The 20,894-nt window shown below is 38.1% G+C and overlaps 1 protein-coding gene across 1 annotated transcript in view; it reads left to right on the forward strand.

Annotated features, from left to right (window-relative positions):
- Positions 1-20,650, forward strand: part of LOC121527891 (melanopsin-A-like) — a 53,858-nt gene extending 33,208 nt beyond the window's left edge. The window contains exons 7-10 of the mRNA XM_041814919.1: positions 2,196-2,303; positions 8,262-8,433; positions 8,535-8,723; positions 18,909-20,650. Of these exons, the coding sequence (XP_041670853.1) occupies positions 2,196-2,303; positions 8,262-8,433; positions 8,535-8,723; positions 18,909-19,106 (667 nt within the window). The 3' untranslated portion in view covers positions 19,107-20,650. The remainder of the gene's footprint in view (positions 1-2,195; positions 2,304-8,261; positions 8,434-8,534; positions 8,724-18,908) is intronic.
- The last annotated feature ends 244 nt before the right edge of the window (positions 20,651-20,894 follow it).

Here is a 20,894-nt window from a genome sequence, read left to right on the forward strand (position 1 = left end):
ACTGTACTGACAGCTTAGGGTTAAATATGCCATTAAAGAAAGCAGAGTTCATCTAATGCTTTGGTTAAGAGCAGGCAGCAGCAGCTTTAGCAACAGTTTTGATACGGCAGAGAATATCCTTGGCTTTTCTTTCTAAAGCAACACAAACATTTACTTATTGTTTAGTCTGAAAATACCTTGTAGGCTTACGAACATTTTTCTCAAAGAAGCCTTAAGATTCTGCAAGTTCAGTGTGAGACCACCTGCCTGGAAGGCGGGGAATTAATTCTAATTCAGACATAATTAGAGCACAAAAGCTACACAGTCAGTCAAGCAGGAAAACAGAGTGGTAATTAGGTAATACATATGATAACAGCTACATAATTAAGGAAAGAAGGGACTGTTGAAGTACAACCTGCATCTCCTCTCTGTTCAAGGACATTTCAGTGTTTTTAACGCCTCCACGCCAGCTACCAACAGGACTAAAATCATTATGTATTTAGGTCCTCTGTCCAGGCAATCGTTTCCTGAAACATTGCTCAAATGTCCACTCTGGCTCAAAGATGAACTGATGTTTGAGGTTACAGGTAGAATTCTTAGGTCACTGGGTTTCTTTTTCATCCCTTGCTTCTGAATGTAATATCTCATGAGTACTTTGATGCATTTCCTCCAAACTTTGCTCTAAAGTCCACTCTGATTCAAGGATTCAAGCACTCAATATGAGTACCAAATTTAATCTCTCCTGGGGAAAAGGGCTACTTTTAAAGTGAGTTGAGCCAATTTTCCACACTCATGTCTGGAACAAAAAAAATTAAAACTCTTCACCATACCTGATGTGCCTGCCAAGTTTGAAGAGTTTTTGAGCATGTTTAGGGCCATAAAAATGTAAAACCTAAGAATTCCCTTTTTAAAAATTAATTTAGATACTGCAGTGCAGAAATTCTACATAACATGGTGTTTTTCAAGGATGAGCTGGTTTGATTTAAAAGGTTGAAGATAAAAAAATAAGTCATTGGGCTTCTTGTTCATCCTTTACTTGTGAAACAAATATTTATGAGCACTTTGAGGAATTTTCTTCAAACATTGCACAGATGTCCACTATGACTCAAGGAAGAACTGATAGAAGTGTAGAAGTTAAAGATTAAAAAAAAAGGGTAACTGGGCCTCTTCATCCCATGCTTGTGAATGAAATATGTTTTGAGTGCTTTTAGGTTTTTGTTTTTTCAACTTTTGCTCAAACGTCCACTCTGACTTAAGGAAGAACTGATATCATTTTTATGTGAGATGTCAAGGTAATTGGGCGTTTGTTTTTCCTTTCCTTGTGAATGATATTTCATAGTGCTTTGAAGGATTTTCTTCAAACTTTGCACAAGTGTTCATCCTGTACTATGGATGAACTGGTTAGGTTTTTGAAGCTCAGTTCCTCCAAGTCCTGTGTTCATCCTAACTTTGTGAATGCCATATCTGAAGAGTGCTTGGAGGGGTTATCTTGAATCATTGCACAAATGTCAAAATGGACTTGGGAGGTCAAAATTCACAGCCACCTGTCTATGATATGTCCATTTCTTTCACAAAAAAAAAAATATTGTTTTTTTTAAGCATGTAAACACTTACAAGCAATTTCAGTCTGTTTTTATTATTTAATGTATCAATTTGATTCCCATATACTTAACATACTATGCAAAGTTTATTACTTCAGTAAAGAATTCAATTGACTGAAAATTCAGTGGTTCCATTTAAAATGATGGTAGTTAAATAATGTAAATAATCCCAATTCCTTCAATAAATATTTTTATTTTTTTAATCAGAAACACATGAGAACTGGACCTGTGCAAAAAAAAAGTAACAATAAATGAGATGTAATATTTATTAATCATATCTTTTATGGACCTTGATGTTGTAATACCTTAGCATCATTATTCTATTAGATTAATGTAACTGTTGACTCGCCGGCTGTTATTTAATGAGTGACAAGCAGCTTAATTAACTGGATAATTGATTAAATTGTGACAACTTAATTCCTGGTCTTCCTGTAAGTGTCATAAATTCAATGCTGACCTTGTGATTTTGCCCCCTCTCTTGTCTGCACTCATCTTTTACTGGAACACGCCCACATCCACCCTCATCACATGAATGTGTCTCATTTCCTCCTGTCACATTTCCTCCTCTGGCTAACATCTGTCCCTGCTCACCTCTTCATATCTCTTCTCCCACAGGTATGCTAACCTGTTGTCACCTTATATGAACTCTGTCCCTGCTGTGATCGCCAAAGCATCTGCGATTTACAACCCCATCATATATGCCATAACGCATCCTAAATACAGGTAAGATGCATGTGGTTAATTGTTGAATCTGTTTATCATCTTATTAAATGAAGTGTGGAAAAAAGTGATGCTACATTAACTCCTGAAGTTGCCTTTTTATGGGGACCAAAACATGCTCCACCTCTGTTTCAGTGCGTCTTTATGCTGCACTACATCCACTACACAGTAAATTTGAACATGAATAAAGAAAAACAAAGACATACAGTACAAATCCAGTAGAACGAGAAGAAAAAGTTGTTTATCCATCGAATGTGCTGTTGATAATAAGAACCACAGAAGGAAAAAGATTTAAAATCAAAAACAGGAGGCAGATTTAAAGCTATCTTGCTGAGGTTTCATGTGTTTAACCTCAGGCTGTGTCATGCTCTGACATATTTTTCTCCTTCCAATGCAAACTGAGTTTTCTCCCCGAGTAAATATTGAATTTATTTCGGTCTCAGACTGTGTCAAAATTCTTGGCAGTGCTTTGCTTTCTCTCTACTTGTTGCTGACTCTGTTTTCTTTGTGTTGCCAGGTTTGTGTTTGTATTCGGTTGGCCTATATTCTATTATTGTCTCACATTAATAGTTTCCAAATAGTTCAGATCTGTGTTGTCTGATTAGTAGTAAACTGAGCACAAAAATGGAATTCTGTTTTTACTGTAAATGCCTTGAATTATGCCAAGAAGTCTGTTAATGTGACCTTTTTCCATGGACATATTTGTTTGTTTGATTCATTCTTTATTAAATGTTGCCATGTTTGACTTCTTCAGGCATCTTTTAACTGTTTGGTGTCGAATCAGCTGTAAGATCAATTTCTGTAACAAAGTATTAAAAGTAAAAACGTTTAAGACTCAAAATAGGAGGCTGAGAATAAGTTTCAGCCCAGGAAAGGGAAACTCAGATGTAAAACAAATGGTTGTACTGTACACCAAGAGGCTGTAGGCCATATAGTCAGATTGTGGACAGCAAAATTTATCAGAATTCATGTAGTACAAATATCCTGGCCCATCAGGATTCTGCCTGGACATTTATTATTATAATGATTTATGTAAAAGAGTTTATTCTCTAGGTAACACATTCTCGACTGAGTTTGCAGAGTACAGGTGAAACAGCACAAGAAACATGACCAAAAACTAACAATACAGACACTAAACTTTACATAACAGTGGGTGTCTGCTTCAAACCAAATGCCGGAGTTAGCTTTTCTGCCAGACAGTTCTCTTTTGTGCATTTCTTGGCTCCAAATGGCCTCACTAGCGCAACATGTCAGCAACCATCACAGGGTAATCTGGCTCAGAAAGTGAAGCACTGCCTATGTTGATGTAAAGTCAATGAGATCGACACGCACCACAAAGAAGGAGATTTGCAGCAATTCTCAAACTACTAAAGGACAAAGTTTTACTTTGTTGAAATACCATCAAGGCTGTCAACATTCATTCACATGCACACTATATGGACAAAAGTATTTAGCTTCCTGACCATTACACCATTGCATTCAAGTACATGTACTTTAATATGGGGGTGATAACAGCCTCAAGTTTTCTTGTGAGGCTTTCCACAAGATTTTAGGGTGTTTTTGTAGGGATTTGTGCCCTTTCATCCTGCAGAGTATTTATGAGGTCAGGTACTGGTGTTGGATCAAAAGGCCAGGCTCAAAATCTCTATTCCAGTCCATCAATTGTTCGATGGGGTTTAGGTCAGGGCTCTGTATGGTTCTTCAAGATCTTCCACACCAAACCCATCAAACCCTGTCTTTATAGTCCTTGCTTTGTGCACTGGGGTCACAGTCATGTTTGAATAGAAAAGGGCATTCCCCAAACTGCTGCCACAAAGTTGGAAGCAGAGCAAACGTCTTGGTATGCTGAAGCATTCAGATTTCACCTCAGCAGTCGTTGACACTGCTCTGTGGTTTTGCATGGTCTTTTGCATTGTGGATGAGTTGCTGTTGTTCCTAATTGCTTCCACTTTCTAATGATATCCCTTACAGTTGACTGTGGAATATCCATTAGGGATATCCAGTGTACAGAGCCAATCGGTTTTTAGACTTTCTTACCACCTGAAACGCATCAGAAAGGATCATTAAAAAACATGATTTAAAAGTCTTTTGAATGCTAAGGGCAGAGCTGGTAAAGCTTGAGTTTATTATTTTCACAAAATTGCAACATGGTGTGATTTTAGCAAACTTAACCCCTTAAAGCCTGAAAACACAAATTACAGCCAGAAAATTGTAATTTTTTGGGACCGAAATGATTATTTAACTTTCTACTGAAATCCAAAAAATCCATTAAGTTTAACATATATATTTTTTGTGTCTCATTTGATACATTGGGTGTTTTTGGTAACTGATAGTCCACTTGACAGCATTTTTGTATTCATCAGATTGTATTCAGAATTTTTTTTTTAGTAATTTATTGATCATATAGATTAGATAAAGGTATCATAAAAGTGTGTATCAAATATGATGCAACAGGCTTTAAGGGGTTAATCGTATATTATTGTGAGAAAATCCCATCAAATTAGCTCATTTTCACATCGTACCTGAAGTGAGCCTGAGTAGGGTTGCTCTATTTCACACCTGCTGTGCAGCTGAGACTAATCCGATCAACTCCAGGGCTTAAAGAATTGACAGCCTTTAGATAGTGGATGTAAACGCCACACAGAAAAAGAAATTTGGCCTGGAAGTTGTTTTCCGCTTATCACTGGCTTCACCGGGACTAAAAGAAAAGCCACCTCCGTTCCCAGAGGCGTACAGCGTATATCAGGTGATGACAGACGATGATAGATGATAGCTTCCAAGCCCAAGCGGGGTGTTTTAACAAGAGTCCATGAGATGGCCAATCAGATTTCAAAGAAGACCCAGATAACCCCCCTCATCAGATGTCTTGCCACGCCCCTTTTTGGGCCACCCATGCTGTTCCCTCATGTCTCCAGCCCTCAGTTTGAGAACAGTTGTGCTAAAAATAATATGATACTGAGCACTGTGCTTTATGTTTATTAATCAGCCATCTAGGAAGCTTAAAGCTCCTGTGAGGAACCTTGGGTTTGTGTTGAATTCAGCGCCCCCTGTGGACAAAGTGTTGCCTCTTTTGTTTTTGCTGATTATGCTTTGTACTGGCATTATTTTAATTTTTTTTTTTTTTTTTTTTTTTGTGGTGAAAGAATAAGAAAAAAAAGAAATGGATTTTCCTTCAGCGTGTTATCAGTCACTTCATCTGACACCTACCCCTGTGACTGTGGTTATAGGCATAAATAAAGATTTCATAAAAACAATCAATCTCTAATCTTATGGTTTGGTTTGCTTTTGAGTCTCATATAAATGGTACTATTGTTACTTTAAGACTGTTTCATGGCGCTTTAAATAAGAAAAAAACAGCTTCTTCTCTACTGCTGTTTTGTAGCTTTATGGCAGATTATTTTCTATTCATCCCAAGTCATAAAATCCTTAAATGTTGAACCTTTCTTTGTTATTGAAATCTGCACAGGATGGAGTCTTTTCCCCTCCAGTCTAATATATGGTTCATGTCAGATGGTCTGTTTAGGTTTACAGAGAAAAAACAACTTGTTAAAGCTAAGAAAAACATCACGGTGTAGGTTACAATGATAACACCACATTTACGTCCAGTTTCTCAGGGGACTAAAAGTCTGGTTCCCTTATTAAAGGTCTGGGATGTTTTGTCCATTCATCATGACCAACCGTCCCCTTAACCAGACTCTGTAAACGTTTACAACAGCTACAAAGCTGTTTCTGTAAGTGTCTTGTATTTTCATAGAAGGGCTAAAACTACAGTCAGTTTAAAGCTCTGTGAATCTCATGCCAAACTGTATCATTAACTTTGTTCCCTTTAAGATGCATGGTGCAGCAACATAGTTTTTTTCATTTAACAAGAACCTAGCTAAGGTTTATGTTCACAATGTTTTAAATACGTGAAATAGAGTACAACAGAACAGCAAAGAAGAAAATAAAACAGGAAAAGAACTGGATACAGTAGACAAGAACATGTTGGGGCAGACTGAAAAAGAATAGAGTAGAAGAGAATAAAGGGACAGAAAAAAGTAGCAAAAGGACTTTTGCATAGAAGGCCGTATGTGCTGCATGTTGCTGTAGTAGCCATTCATTGTTTATATGTTGCATGTGTCAATAATGTGCCTTAGCTTTGCCCAGCTAAGCAAGGTTACAAGACAGTCTGGCTGCAGAACAGTACAGTGAGATGCCAAATCTGTCAGAACAGAAATCAAATCAGATTAAAATTCCGGTTGGGTTAGGGTTAGGCTACCAAAAGTTAAAAGTCAAAGACTTGACCTGCAAAATCTGACAACAAAATGTTTAAAATAAAGCATAGTAATTAATCTAAAAAGCTTGTCCTCCATGAAAACACATGCAGCTAACATAGCTAAGGTTACAGCTAGGGTGGCCAGAATTGAAATGCCTTGTCCGGCGTCCAGCGCAGTCTCAAGCCGGACGCTTATTTGTCCTCCTTTTGGAATTGCACCTGAACGTAGCAGCATATTGTCCATTGCTTTCTTTCTTTGCACATCAGTCTGGTGTTTGCATGTTAAATACGATCCAGTTCATGTATATAAAACGTTGACCAAACATAAACTTTACCAGGCCATCACATATTAGTAAATTAACCCTAAAGATATTTATTTTTGGAGATCGGTGCCATCCGTGATCAATGGGGTTCTTGCAGTGTCAGCTCGTTCTCCCTCTCGCTCTCTCCTGACACTTGCTACACAGAAACTTTCATCATGTCTGTTCCGTAAATTCATCCGTTATTCTGCAACTGCTCTCGTCAAACGTCAACTTCTACTATCATTTAGTTTGTGAATTTATGATAAAACTCTGTTAAGTTCCCATGTTGTTTCTGATCAGGAATTGATTGACATTATCAAACTTCCTTGCACAGCTCAGCTCAACTATGCAGCTAGTGACGCCATGTTATCTTTAGCTAAGCTAATTAAGCTAAAGCTAGCCAGTTGGCATAACTAGGCTACTTCTAAAACGGGTCTTTACATAATTTGATCCTGGATTAGACGTCAGACTTATTTTCTTTTTTATTCATGAAATATTTATTAGTCTGTTATATTTTCAATGTCGTTATTTCATGGCTGTAACAGCCAGACTTTTTTATGAATAAACACAGAAGTTGCATTAAAAAACAACTTCTAAATCTTCTACGGGAGCTTATACTAATGTTTCACTTTCAGGTAGCTTATGCTAAATCTCACTTGGATACTTCTGATAATATAGCTAACAACCAAATCCACTATGAAGAAAATGGACAGGGTTTTTGCTTCCAAAAACACTATTGAGCTCTATGCAGCTTATTCCTGCTCACCTGAGTCGTGTTATGAAAGAGGTACAGGGGGCGCAGATGGTCAAGTGGTTTAAGGCACTACCCATGTATGTGGGCGGCCCGGTTTCAAATCCGGCCTGTGTTTCTCCCCATGTTATTTTTTCTAGAGAGGTCACTGTTCTTTAGAGAACCTGTTTAAATTGTTGGGTTTTTTTTTTTCTTTTCTTTTTTAATGTGTTTTGTGATTTTATATGGCTGCTTCCTTGGCCAAGTCTCTCTTGTAAAGAGATTTTTTATCTCAATAGGACCTTCTGGTAAAATAAAAGTAAAAAATTAAAGACTCTATAATATGTGATAAACAGAAAACCATGTAATTACATTTTTAAGAAGGTGTACATTGCCCACATGTCTGCAGCAGATATATAGTGCTTGTGTCCCTAAATGCAGAGCTTTAAAGCAGCTGAGGAAGGTTTTTCTCTCAGCAGCACAGAGGTTTTTAAATTCAGAGCAGCAGTAACTGTCTACAATGTGTTGGATAAAATTTAAATCTTAGAAAAAAAAAAAAATCCTAATTAGAAGGTGAAATTGCCCCATTCAGGGAGGCCTCAAACTTCACCAGGATATAATTAAGAGTGTTCAATCAGGGTTTTTATTATTTTTTCTCTCTCTTATTCTCCCAGGTCAGCAATCAGCAGATATGTTCCTTATCTTGGAGTGTTACTGTGCATAAAGGGCAGAGACCGCTTCAGCAGCAGCAGCTTCCAGTCCACTCGTAGATCAACCCTCACCAGCCAATCAGAGAGCAAAGGCCCCAACAAGCCCCGCAACTCATCCCTGTCTGAGAGCGAATCAGTGAGTGTATCTCATATCTAATATGGTATGTCTCTGTCTTACACCTCCTATGATAAATACGTAAAAGTACAAGTTGCTGATTTGTTCTTCTTTTTCTTCAGGCTCACTTCTCAGACACGGAGGACGAGTGTTCATCTCGGACTCCCATCAGTCGTCAGTTGTCCGCTGATGCCAAACAGGTGCGCCATTCCAGCCAGAGATCAAAAGTTAGAGGTCACAACATGGGAGAGTATGAGAGGAGAGGCCACAACCTCAGCGACCCGGGCATACGTCTCATCTCACACATCACAGTGAGTGCTGGTGCCTGGATTATATCAACAGCGTATCTCTTCCACATTTTATATGCACTAGAATTACTTCAACTGCATGTGAAAGTAATACAGTTCTAACCTTACAACTTAAAGTGTCAAAAAGGTGCCACCACGCTGAGATATGGTGTCCCAATAGGCTCAGTTTTAGCTTTGACTAGTTTTTGATGGAAGGCTATGCTCCTGTTTTGGCATAATGTCAAAGCTAATCCTAATCCACTCCTATGAGTGGTGAGATCATGCTGTTATGAAGTCCTGTTAAAGTCAATAGACATCATGTTTATATTTGGCATTTCATGCACATAACTTTATGAGGTCATGTTAAATGAAACCCTTCAAAAAACCTCACATTTATGAGCAGCATGCAATCTGATTAGGTCAAGTTGTTCTGGTCTCCTCTCACAGAATGGTTTGATTTTGTGATCCAAAGGTTTTAGTATCAATTTCCATGTTGCTTAAAACTCTGGCTAGCACTCTGAGCAGCATTCTTATCTTTAAATGAATAGCCATAATGTTTAAATGCCCCTGTGAGGAGTTTTTAATGGGAATGAAACAGGCTGAAATTATTTTTCAGGCCTTTTTATGAGCTGCAAAAGTAAAGGAGACCACCAAGAAGAAGACTAGAACTGTATTTTTATCTTTAAAGCTTGAGACAGCTGCCAAGGGTAGATGTCAGACAAAGTGATAAACTACAACCCCAATCCAAAAAAAGTTGGGGCACAGTTTGAAATGTAAATGAAAACAAAATGCAGTGATTTGCAAATTTCATAAACTCATCTTTTTTCACAATAGAGCATAAATAACATATCAGATGTTGAAACTGAAACGTTTTACCATTTCATGAAAAATATTAGCATGTTTTGAATTTGATTGCTGCGAAAGCAAAAAAAAAGGAGCACTCTTCAACCAATAAACTCCTCAAGGTGCACAACAAAAAAGACTAACTAGAAAAGGAGATGTCAGCACTCAAAAATGTCCTTTTAGGTAGTTTTATTTAGGCAAACAACAATGGACGTGTTTCGACTCATGGTCTTCAGCATTGACAACTACCTAAAAGGACATTTTTGAGTACTGACTCCTTCTTTTCTTGAATTTGATTGCTGCAAAGCAACTCAAAAAAGTAGGGACAGGGCCATCTTCCCCATTATATAGCTTCTTCTTTTAACCAGTCTATAAACGCCTGGGAAGTGAGGAGGCTAGTTGCTGGAGTTTGGGAGAGGAAAGTTGTCCCTCTCTTGTCCAATGTATGATTCTAGCTGCTCAACAGTCTTAACAATTTTATAACGTGCCAAATGTTTGGTGAAAGGTCTGGACTACAAGCATGCAAATTAAACATCTGGACTCACCTTTTCTGAAAGGGACACCTGGATGGGTGTGTCAGAGTTCAGGGGCAAAAAAATCCAAAAACAAAAGGCGAAGGACCTAAATGCAGGAATGAACTAAGAAAGATTTAATTTCAAACAAAAAGGCAAAATCCAAAACCTGATCAAAGTTCAAACACAAAGGAAAAACTAAACTAAGGAACCACTAAGGGGAAATATCTACTGAACAAAACTTACTGAAAATAAAGTCCATCAAAAGGTAAATCTCACAGGAGAAAAACACAAGGAGTAAACTGGGAATCACATTTGACGAACTGACAAATGACAGGAAGAAACACGGAACTTAAATACACAGGGAGTGATTGCACAAGGGGAGACAGGTGTGGGTAACAAGACTCAGGTGAAACCAGTGAGGGTAATCACAGAGGAGGGAAACTGGAGCAGGAAGCAAAACTGGAATCAAACACAAGGGAAGGCAACTACAAAATAAAACAGGAAACATGGGACACTTCACAATACACAAGAACACTGGACCAGGAGGAAAATCAAACATGAGACACTAAGAGGGGAGCAAGGAAACAAATACAAAGACAGGGAGTTAACTTAACATGAAACACAGGAAATAACTAAACAAGAAACACAAGGAGTAAAACTAAACATGCTGCACTAAATACACAGAAACACAAGGGATCGTAAACTGAACACTTAATAAACTGAACTAAACAAATTAATATCATGACAGGGTGCATATGTTGCTCTAAAAACTCTATATACTTGAGCATTGATAGTGCCTTTCCAGATATGTTAGCTGTCCACGCCATAGACACTAATGCAACCCGATACCATCAGAGATGCAGGCTTTTGAACTGATGGATAGTCCCTGTCCTCTTGAGTCCCCAAGACACGGTGTCCATAGTTTCCTAAAAGAATTTCAAATTTTGATTCATCTGCCCACAGAACAGTTTTCCATTATGCCTCTGTTCATTTTAAATTCATTTTGGCCCCGAGAAGACAGCAGTGTTTCTAGACCGTTTTCACATATTGCTTTTTCTTTCCATGATACATCTTTAACCTGCATTTGTGGATGGGGCAGTCAACCTTGACAACAGTGATTCCTGGAACTGTCAAACCCATGCAGCAATTTCCAGTACAGAAATATGCCTGTTTTTAATGCAGTGCTGCAGTGCCCATTGTAAAGCATCTGATAGGTACTTTGAGCCTTGACTTTGCGCATTTCTCCAGATTCTCTGAAACTCTTGGTGATAATATGTCCTGTAGATTGAGGGATATTCAAAGTCTACAATTTGACATTGAGGAACATTTTTCTGGAATTCTTTATTTTTAGACACATTCTTTCACAGATTGGTGAACCCCTGCCTCTCTAAAATGCTCCTTGTATACCCAGTCATGTTGCTGACCTGTTGCCAATTAACCTAATTAGTTGCAAAATGCTCTTCCAGCTTCTTTTCATCAGTACCACTTACTTTTCCAGCCTTTTGTTGACCTGTCCCAACTTTTTTGAGATGTGTTGCTGCTATCAAATTCAAAATGAGTCAGTATTTTTCATGAAATGGTCAGATGTCTCAGTTTAACACCTGATGTGTTGTTTATGTTTCTTTTATGGATAAAATATGGGTTTATGAGATTTGCAAATATTGAATTCTGTTTTGTGCACACTTCACACAGCGCCCTTGCTTTTTTTGGAACTGGAGATACACATGCTACATAAACATCCTTTCTATACAGTTTCATATTAAAAATCTTAAGTTGTGTAGCCCACTCCCTCAGGAAAGTTCATTCAAACAACAGTGCGACCCACCCTGACACGCGTCCATCGACAGATTCCTGTGGGACATGTCTGCCGATGTCTTTCACTTCCTGAAAACACTGATCCATCATTTTTATGCACCTCACGCTGGAACTGGCCAGCTGTGCAGAGATGTGAAGGGAGCCAGGCTTCCCTCTCCTGCTTTCTTTTTCATTCTTTGCACAACTCTATCCATCACTTTTCATGTCAAGTGCAACACAAAGATACCTTCCAAGAAAGATTGTAAAATATGTACTGTTTTTCTCCATATTTGAGCTCAATCACATTTCCTGCTCACTAAGACGGCCAGATGTTCCCCCGTTGATCAAATATGGAGTAATCGCTTTTGTCCTCAAATGCGGATGAACAACATTTCAAACAGACAAACTCTTTTAATGCTTAATCCAGCCCAAATAATGCTGTCCTGACATTCCCTCTTAGGGGGTTCATTCCCACCTGGACAGAGTGACCATAAAGACTTTAACATGCTGACCAGGTGGACTGACAACCCGTTTGACCTCTGCTCTTCTTAAGGATTGGACGACCTTAAGAAGATCTGAAGATCTGACAAAGCCGTTTGGATGACAGTCTAAAGACTCAAAGAAAAAAGTCCAAAGTTGACCTTTAAACTCAGCATCTCCAGAGATATTTAGCAGAATACACCTTTAATTTCGGCTTCTGACTAAAATAAAGCATCTACACTCATCCTTCACTTTATTAGGTATACCTGTTTAACAACTCGTTAATAAAAAAGATCCAACCAATGTAATTAAGCATGCAGACATGGTGATCTGCTGTTCAAACTGAGCATCAGAATGAGGAAGAAAGATGATTTATATCACTTTGAACGTGCCATGGTTGCTGGTCGCCTGGCAGGCTTTTATGTTTAACCTAAATTCAGACCCTACCATTAAATGTTGCAGGAGAAATCAAGACTCATCTCACCAGGCAATGCTTTCCAACCTTCAGTCATCCAGCTTAAGTATGTCAGCATGAATTATAGTCTCAGTTCCCTGTTCTTAGCTGACAGGAGCAGCACCCGGCGTGGTCTTCTACTGCTGCAGCCTACCTGCTTCAAGGTTCGACATGTTACAGTGCCTGTAAAAAGTATTCACCCCCTTGGATGTTTTACCCTTTTATTGATTTTATAAATCAACCATGGTCAATATCATTTAGCTTTTCTATGACAAAATAACTTTACAAACCCTATTTAAAATCAGAGTGAAAACAGATTTCTACAAAGTAATGCCAATAAATCCAAATATGTAAGGTCATGAGTGACTGCATAAATATTTATGCTTCGGCTCATTGTCTTGCTGGAAAATACGTCTTCTCCCAAGCTGTACTTCTCTTGCAGACTGAATAAGATTGTCCTCCAGGATTGTCCTATATTTAAACTCTTTTCCTTTACAAGCCTTGGTGGCTTGGCTGCTAAGAAGTTTCCCCACAGCATGATGCTGCCACCCCCATGCTTCACAGAGGGGATGGTGTGTTTGTGGTGATGTGCAGTGTTTGGTGTCTGCCAAACACAGGGTCTTGTCTGATGGCGAAAAACAACATTTTAGTCTCATCAGACCAAAAAACTTTCTTCCACTTGACCATGGAGACTGCAACGTACCTTTTGGTGAACTGTAGTCAGAATTTAATATGAGTTTTCTTCAACAGTGGCTTTCTCTTTGCCACTCTCTTATAAAGCTTTGATGGGTGAAAAACCCGGGTAACAGTTGTTGAAAGCAGAGTCTCACCCATCTTAGGTTATTGGCAAACACGCAAGATAGTTACATAAAAAAATAGACTAGCAGTTTGTGAAATAACTCAAACCAGCACTTTTTACTCTAACAACCATGACATCTTTAAAGTCCATAAAATCACCTTCCTCTTCCATTATGATGCTTAGTTTGAACTTCAGTGGATCGTCTCGATCGTGTCTACATGCCTATATGCACTGGTTTCTATCATGTGATTGGCTGATTTGCGCTATCTTGTTGATACACCTAATAAAGTAACCGTTGAGTATATCTGCATATCTGCAAATAGCCAAGAGGAAAGTTGTTGGAAGATAAACAACATCTACACATATTGACGCTTGGTCAAAACCAACAGTCCATCCATAGACCGCACTCTCTATGTGGGGCATTGAATATGGAGCATTTCCGTTTTGCCCCTAATCATCTTAGTTGAAGGGAAATAACACAAGCAATCCTCATGTACACACATATGCAAACACACACATACAACTGCACAGGCATGCAGGTCAGGTTCACTGAGGACTCCATTACACAGGGCCTGAAGACTTATCCAATAATCTGGTGGTTTCAGACTTAATCCATGATTTGCATGACGCAACTCCATGTTTCAGCTGCACTTGAAGGCAAACGAAGACAGCTGATTGTCTCGAAGTCTTTGACCTCCATCTGCTTTAGTCTCTGCAGAAGATTTTAAACTTTAACTTTCATTTGCTAGACCGTGCCAAAAAATTGTATTAATTTTTTATAGTTTTCTTTTACAACATTTCTGAAGGTACTCAACATTACAAAATGTTTTCTTTTTAGTTTAGCATCGTAAACCCAATATAAGGAGTGCTTTATAGACTCATTAAAAAGTTTGTTTGAGGTGCTCATTGGAAATAGGATTCATGGACTTGATGAATAGACAAGAAAAAACTCTGAGGCACTCTCTTTAAAAATGAAAATGCCTTTATTTTCACAGCATGGCCATAAAGACCATAAAAACACACTTTGGTGCATTCCAGCATCAAGCCTTCATCAGAGAGTCAACAAACAGAAGCTAGGAAGCAGTACAGTAGGTTGTTTTAAAGTGGTACTCGACCAATAAGAACATGCCACTCAGGCATACCAGTAATGGCCTGCATACAGTGTTTTTCTTGTGTAATTAATAGTCTGACATCTTGAGGAATAAGCTCCTATCGTTAGGGTTTAATACACGATGTTGCAATACACTCAAATTACAATACCGTATCTAAAAACTGGGTTGACAATATGATTTACAGTTTTATAAAAACATAAGAATGGGGTCCGTTAAAGTATAAATATGATTCTGCTGACAATGCAAATGCAAAATTACATTTTTCCTTTGTTTTTAAATAATTGCAATTAACTGCAGCTTGAATTTATGCTTTTGAAATTTGAGTCTTTTGCATTTTAAAAACCATTATGACAATGTGAGGTGATTCTTGTCAGTGTCTTCATCTGGGAATCAAATTAATATCAAGAAATGTACTTTATAATCTTGACTTTTTGTTTTAGTGCTGCACAGACTTAGCAGAAAAAGCCAGCTTCAACATGTGAAATAGAGATTTTAACACTTTTATAAAGTGGAAATATGCAGCAGTGCATCAAATAATCGAGATATCATTTCAGCTTTACAGGAGTTGTTTTTTTTTTCTCTGTGTGAGTAACCCAGTTTAATTTAACAATTAGGCCAAGGATTTTTTTCAAGAAGCTGTCTTTTAATATGCCTTTAGTGTTTAATTTGTGTTGTCTAAAACCAAACGTGCTTCAGATCCATTTGATATTTATTTTCAATAAAGCTAAGCTCACAAAGCAGCTAAGTAAACTAAGTATGTACATCATCTGTGTAGCTAAGTTACCTTTAGCTATGTTTGCTAAACCTCAACTTGCTAAAGCTAACTTAGAAATAGATAACAGAGCTACATAGCTAATGAAGCCAACAGGGGTAGGCTATGTAGCTTAAGGAGAACAAGCTAAGCTCACAAAGCAGCAATGTAAGCTATGTAGGTATGTTATCTACTAGCTACATTAACGTTAGCTACTTTTTCCTAAAGCTCAAACTGCAAGAGCTAACTGAGCTAATTCAGCTTGTGTAGTAACGTTATTTATGTAGCTAGTGGAGCTATTTTGGCTTTAGCTAAAACTTACAAAGCTAATGGGAACGACGGTTTGGTAACTACTTTTATCTATGGATCTCTGACCTTTACTCTGCTTTGATGAGGAAATGTTTCTTGGTCAATGATTGCAGTATAGTTATTCCATGAATTAACTTCCAGAGTTTAAGAAACAAGTTGAATTTAAAAAACAAACTGGAAATACATTGCACTGGCAAATTATATCATTTCCTTTCTGAGATATACGGTGTCTCAGATTAATGTCTGTAAGAGTAGCTGTCAGAAATGTACAGTCTGCCTCTCTTTCAAAAATCTGGAAACTACTCTAGCTATGTCCATAGTCCAAGGTTTTTCTAAAAGGATGATTTTATATCTTGTTTGCTAAACAACGATTATGTTTTTTACAACTGATAGAAGGATTTTATTTCTTTGGACAGAGCCAGAGTGGCTATAGGCCTGCGTTTCCCATTATTTATGCTAAGCTAACCTTTTGCTTCATACAGACAGACATGAGATTAGGTTTGCGCCTTTCGTTCAACTCTCAACAAGACAAGCACATTTATTTCATTAACATTTATTTCTTGGAACTATTCCTTTCAGGATTCTTTTTGAATCCTTTCTAAAGCACCATGGCCTTCAAGACATATAACCCCTTTTTCTGCGCTAATGCTAATCCTGTTGCTGTTGGCATATCTTGTTATAAATGGGAAATACAGGGGGAAGCAAATGTGGCACACTTACAAAATAAATGCGTCTTTGTTTGAAAGGTCAATACTCTAATCGCATATCAAAGTAGTTGGTAAGAATGTGACCCAGAGTCTCAGAAAAAACAAAAGATCTCTTTGAATATGATGAACACTAAGAGGCTGTGTTTGTTTGCGTACTGTTCAGACTCTGACCGAGCCTGAAGACATCTCCATGTCGGACTTCAATCTACGGCCAACCAGCCATCTGCCTGCTCCTGTAAGACTTTGCCATAGTCCACCTCTCCTTTTAGTGTGGTTGATGTGGCATCTGTTTTGTCATGAGTTTTCATTTATGATTTTTGTCGCCATCACAAACAACCATATACCCTACAGAAAAAATGTTATCCTTGTGTCTGTGCAAAAGATGCTGTTTGCTGTCCAAAAATCTTTACTGTTATCTGCCTTCATAGGGGAAGTTGACAATCTGATGAACTGTCATCGATTCATCTCTCCTTCTTGATCAGCAAAAAGACAATAGCCTAAATAGGGAAAATATGAACACGGTAAAACAACAAAATTCTGAGGTTGATTTGGAGTTCATTTTGTTATTACTCTGTGATTTTTTTTTTCTTTTCTTATTGACACTGTAATTTTTGCAACACTTATTGACACACACTTGGACATTGAGCTCCACTTTTGAATTGGCTACCGAGAACCACATTGCTTTCTGTGATGGGTTAGAATGACCAGTGTGCTTCCTTTTTCTTACTTAAAAAATCCATCCAATCAATACATCCAGGGACTTCTCACATACACTTACTTGTTTTAGTCTTTCTAAGGGATTTATTTTTAGAAGTATGTTGCACCAGTCTTTACCTCTTTTGGCAAAGAGGTAAAGACCATTTCTTTGTTTTAACTCTATAGTTGTTTCACTATATTAAAGATAGCTTTAAATAGACTGTGAAGCCAGCCCCACTGCTCGAAAGATATTTTAGGTATTAAAAATGTTTAGCATGTCTTTTCAGTCCTTTCTTTTATTCACTATGCAGTGTGGCAGTCCAGTCAGCTGTGCAGCTCTGACATTAATATTAATCAAACTATGTGTGAAATCATAAGCTTATTGAAGCTCTTTCCTTTCATCTTTCCTTTCAAATTGATTGTTTCATCTGTTGTGGATGCTCCACACTGTCAATAGAGGAGAGGGAAAGTGATATAGAGATTCATTCAGTTTTTCTGGCCCAGAGGGAAGGGGCAGGGATACTGGCCCAACCGGTCTCAGGCTTGGGCAGAAAATCTAACCTTAAACATTGGCCTGCCTCAGCTTAGTCCTGGTACCAGACCCTTCACTTTCTATTATAGTATATACTATGATTGTATCTCAGTGTTGGTGAGGTAACCATAGCACAGCTGCCTGAAACTACTATGATGTCTAACACAACAATGTAGAGCATCAAGGCAACACCTACCTACCTGGTTCTCTCTGTGGAGTTTGAGAAGTCATACAGCAGTGTGAAGTGTGAAAAGACTGGTTTGATTCCTGTATTGCATATCCCCCTTGGGTGCTCCTGGTGACGATACTTTGACCACTTAGAAATCCTCAATGTCTTGTCGGCATCACCTTTTAGTATTGGCTCAGCTTGCTTGGAACCTCACCAGAAGTGATACCAAATTAAGTAACAAGTATTAGTGTTACATGGTTTTGGGAAATTTCAATACTTTTAATTCAAAATGGTACGGCACTAGAAATTCCTGACATTCTGCACTACTTGTGGCTTTCATAAAACTGTCCCCTAAAGCCCTACCTGGCCTGGACCTAAAGGTAGAGGTAGAGATCCTGGCCTGACCTTGTGCCAGGCTATGGGTCACATTGGGCTGGTCTGTGGCTAAGGCAGAGATTCTAACCTCGACCAGATAACAGGTGCAATCCCTAATGGAAAAAAAAAAATAGTACAGGCAAGACAAGTTGAGTCACCACATAGTGGAAAAGTGCCACTGAAATCTGGCTGCATATCCATACCTAACAGACAAACATGATTTTTTTTTTTTTATCTGTCCACAAAATGCAAATTTTCCCAGATAAGCAAATTTATCACTTTATAACTACAAAATTAAAATATTTATTTAGGGAAAAAACATGTAACATGTAGGTCGTCAGCTCTTATGCTCTTTTTGTGCACAGCTATTAATCTTAGGTCTTGAAGCGTGTGATACAGTCCTACTCCATCAAGGGTGAGCCATTTATCAGTCTGAGCGATCAATGCCTTTGATCAGCTGTGTCTGTTTCATGTCTTGTGCTGGCAACTTAAGTGGAGGAGAGTCGTATCGATCCAAATCACAGCAACAGTTGATAAAACTTAATTCTCTCCCTTTAACCTCCGACTCATTGCATTTTTCTTTCACACCAGCATGCAGCCACGCACACACATGAAAAATGTCGGTCAGTGTCAACACTTTAACATCTCTCTTTTTTTCTCTCTGCCCACACAGATGGATAATGTGATGGAGGAGTTGGGGCCAAGGACTGTGTGTAAGACATCATCAGTCATTGTCGCTTCCATATCAAGCCCATCTATACTGCACAGTCCTCCTGGTTTTCATGGCAGCCTCAAATTGACCAAATCTTACAGCCCCATTACCAGGGAGCCCCTGGACATAGCCAAGCTGGAGACAACAGTATTACCATGAATGGTTGGGACAAAAGTGCAACACAAGTGTGTGATCTCTGGAGTGTGTATGTGTTTGAATGTGTGGGACTTTTCTGTACCAGCATGCAGTTTTGCTAGTTACTGGAACTCAAAACCGGAGCATGCTTTTACAAGTTTATTTGCACAACAGTGAGGTGAGTTTGTGAGTGTGAATGCCCATATTTGTGTTTAATTTTTCTGATATTTCATAGCAGTTAGAAATGGTTTACCTCAGAGCTGGAGGACACAAATAAGCCTTAAGAACAAAATGCTAAAAGTTCTATCGCAACGGTTGGGTATCGATTTGATTTTTAATTAATTCTTGGTTCTATTTCAATAATTTAACAATACTTCAGTAGGAAAAAAAAGGTTTTGTCATACATGCTAACACAGATGCTCCTATATGCCTACCTGATCTGGACAGTCATTGGCTCTTACAGATGTCACTCTTTTCCTTTTAACACCAAACCTCATGCAGAAGGTGACAGTCCTGCTGATATTTGGACTTGCAAGGTGAGAACACCATGGCTATGTCTGAAATCACATACTATATCCTACATACTATCACAACTACATATCAGCATCAATTTTACAATTTTTCCCCACAAAATATTTTGAAAATGAATATTTTGCTGAAGCGTCGATCAGCACTGTTTTGAATGCAGGACTTTACCATGTAACAATGCATCTCTACAGTGTCACTACTTCCTCTAAAGTGAATTAAACCAGAATCTTCCTTCTACTTAAATCACAGCCCAGAACTCAACTTTTACGATTAGTGTTTGGTGATAAGACCCATTGCTGTCATTAAATTCCCTAACAGCTGATCTCTTCTAATTAATGTTTAACAGGATGCTATTATAGCCAGTGGGTTAAATAAGGGAAAGCTTATGTTTTGGCCAGTGCAAAGTATTATTTAACCTAAAACAAACACATTTTAATGTGCTAATGTTTGACTGAATACTTTCAGCATCTCACTGCTATCTGTAGCTTCCGTGTTTGAGTCTGCATGTACTTGCTGCTCCAACTAATTTTCTGTCAGGACGAAAACACATGCTAAATATTTTCTAATAAAACCGGATTACACTACTGGGTAAGGATTAAGGCGAGGGTTAGGATACCAAAAATGTAAAAGTCAAAAACCTCACCTGCAAAACCCATTTACAAAATGTTTGATAAAGCCAAGTAAACCACATGCTTACAGGAAAAAAGCTAGTCCATGAAAACACCCCAATGTAGCTTATCCTTAAGCTAAAAAAGCTAATGAAGCTACGTTAGCTACTTCGGTAACGTAACTCACGTAGCTATAGCTAAAGCTAAGCTTCGGTAGCTACATCAGTTTACTAAAGCTAGTACTTTAAGTACTACTTTAGCTTTACTACTTTAGCTTAAGCTATGTTAGCTACATCACCCAATATCCCATAAACCTACAGCAGGTGTAGCTAAGTTTGCTAAGCTCAAACTGCTAAAGCTAATGTAGTTACACTGGCTTACGTAGTAACATTAACTACAGAGCTTGAGTAGCTACATTAGCTTTAAGCTATTAACTATTCCAGAAAACAGGTCTATACAGAATTTAATCCTGGATTAGACCTCTGATCTTTTTTCTGTTTTATTTATGAAATATAGTCTGTAATGTTTGCAGTGTGGTTACTTAATGAATGTAACTGCCAGACTTAGAGTATGAACAAGCAACAAAAAGAATCTAAAACAGGAAATGCCTTGAACTGGGAAATTATTTCAGTTTATGTTACTACATAAGGCAATGTAGCAACATTAGCCTTTGCAA

The sequence above is a fragment of the Cheilinus undulatus genome, linkage group 20, assembly GCF_018320785.1.
Source record: "Cheilinus undulatus linkage group 20, ASM1832078v1, whole genome shotgun sequence".
Lineage (NCBI taxonomy): Eukaryota > Metazoa > Chordata > Actinopteri > Labriformes > Labridae > Cheilinus > Cheilinus undulatus.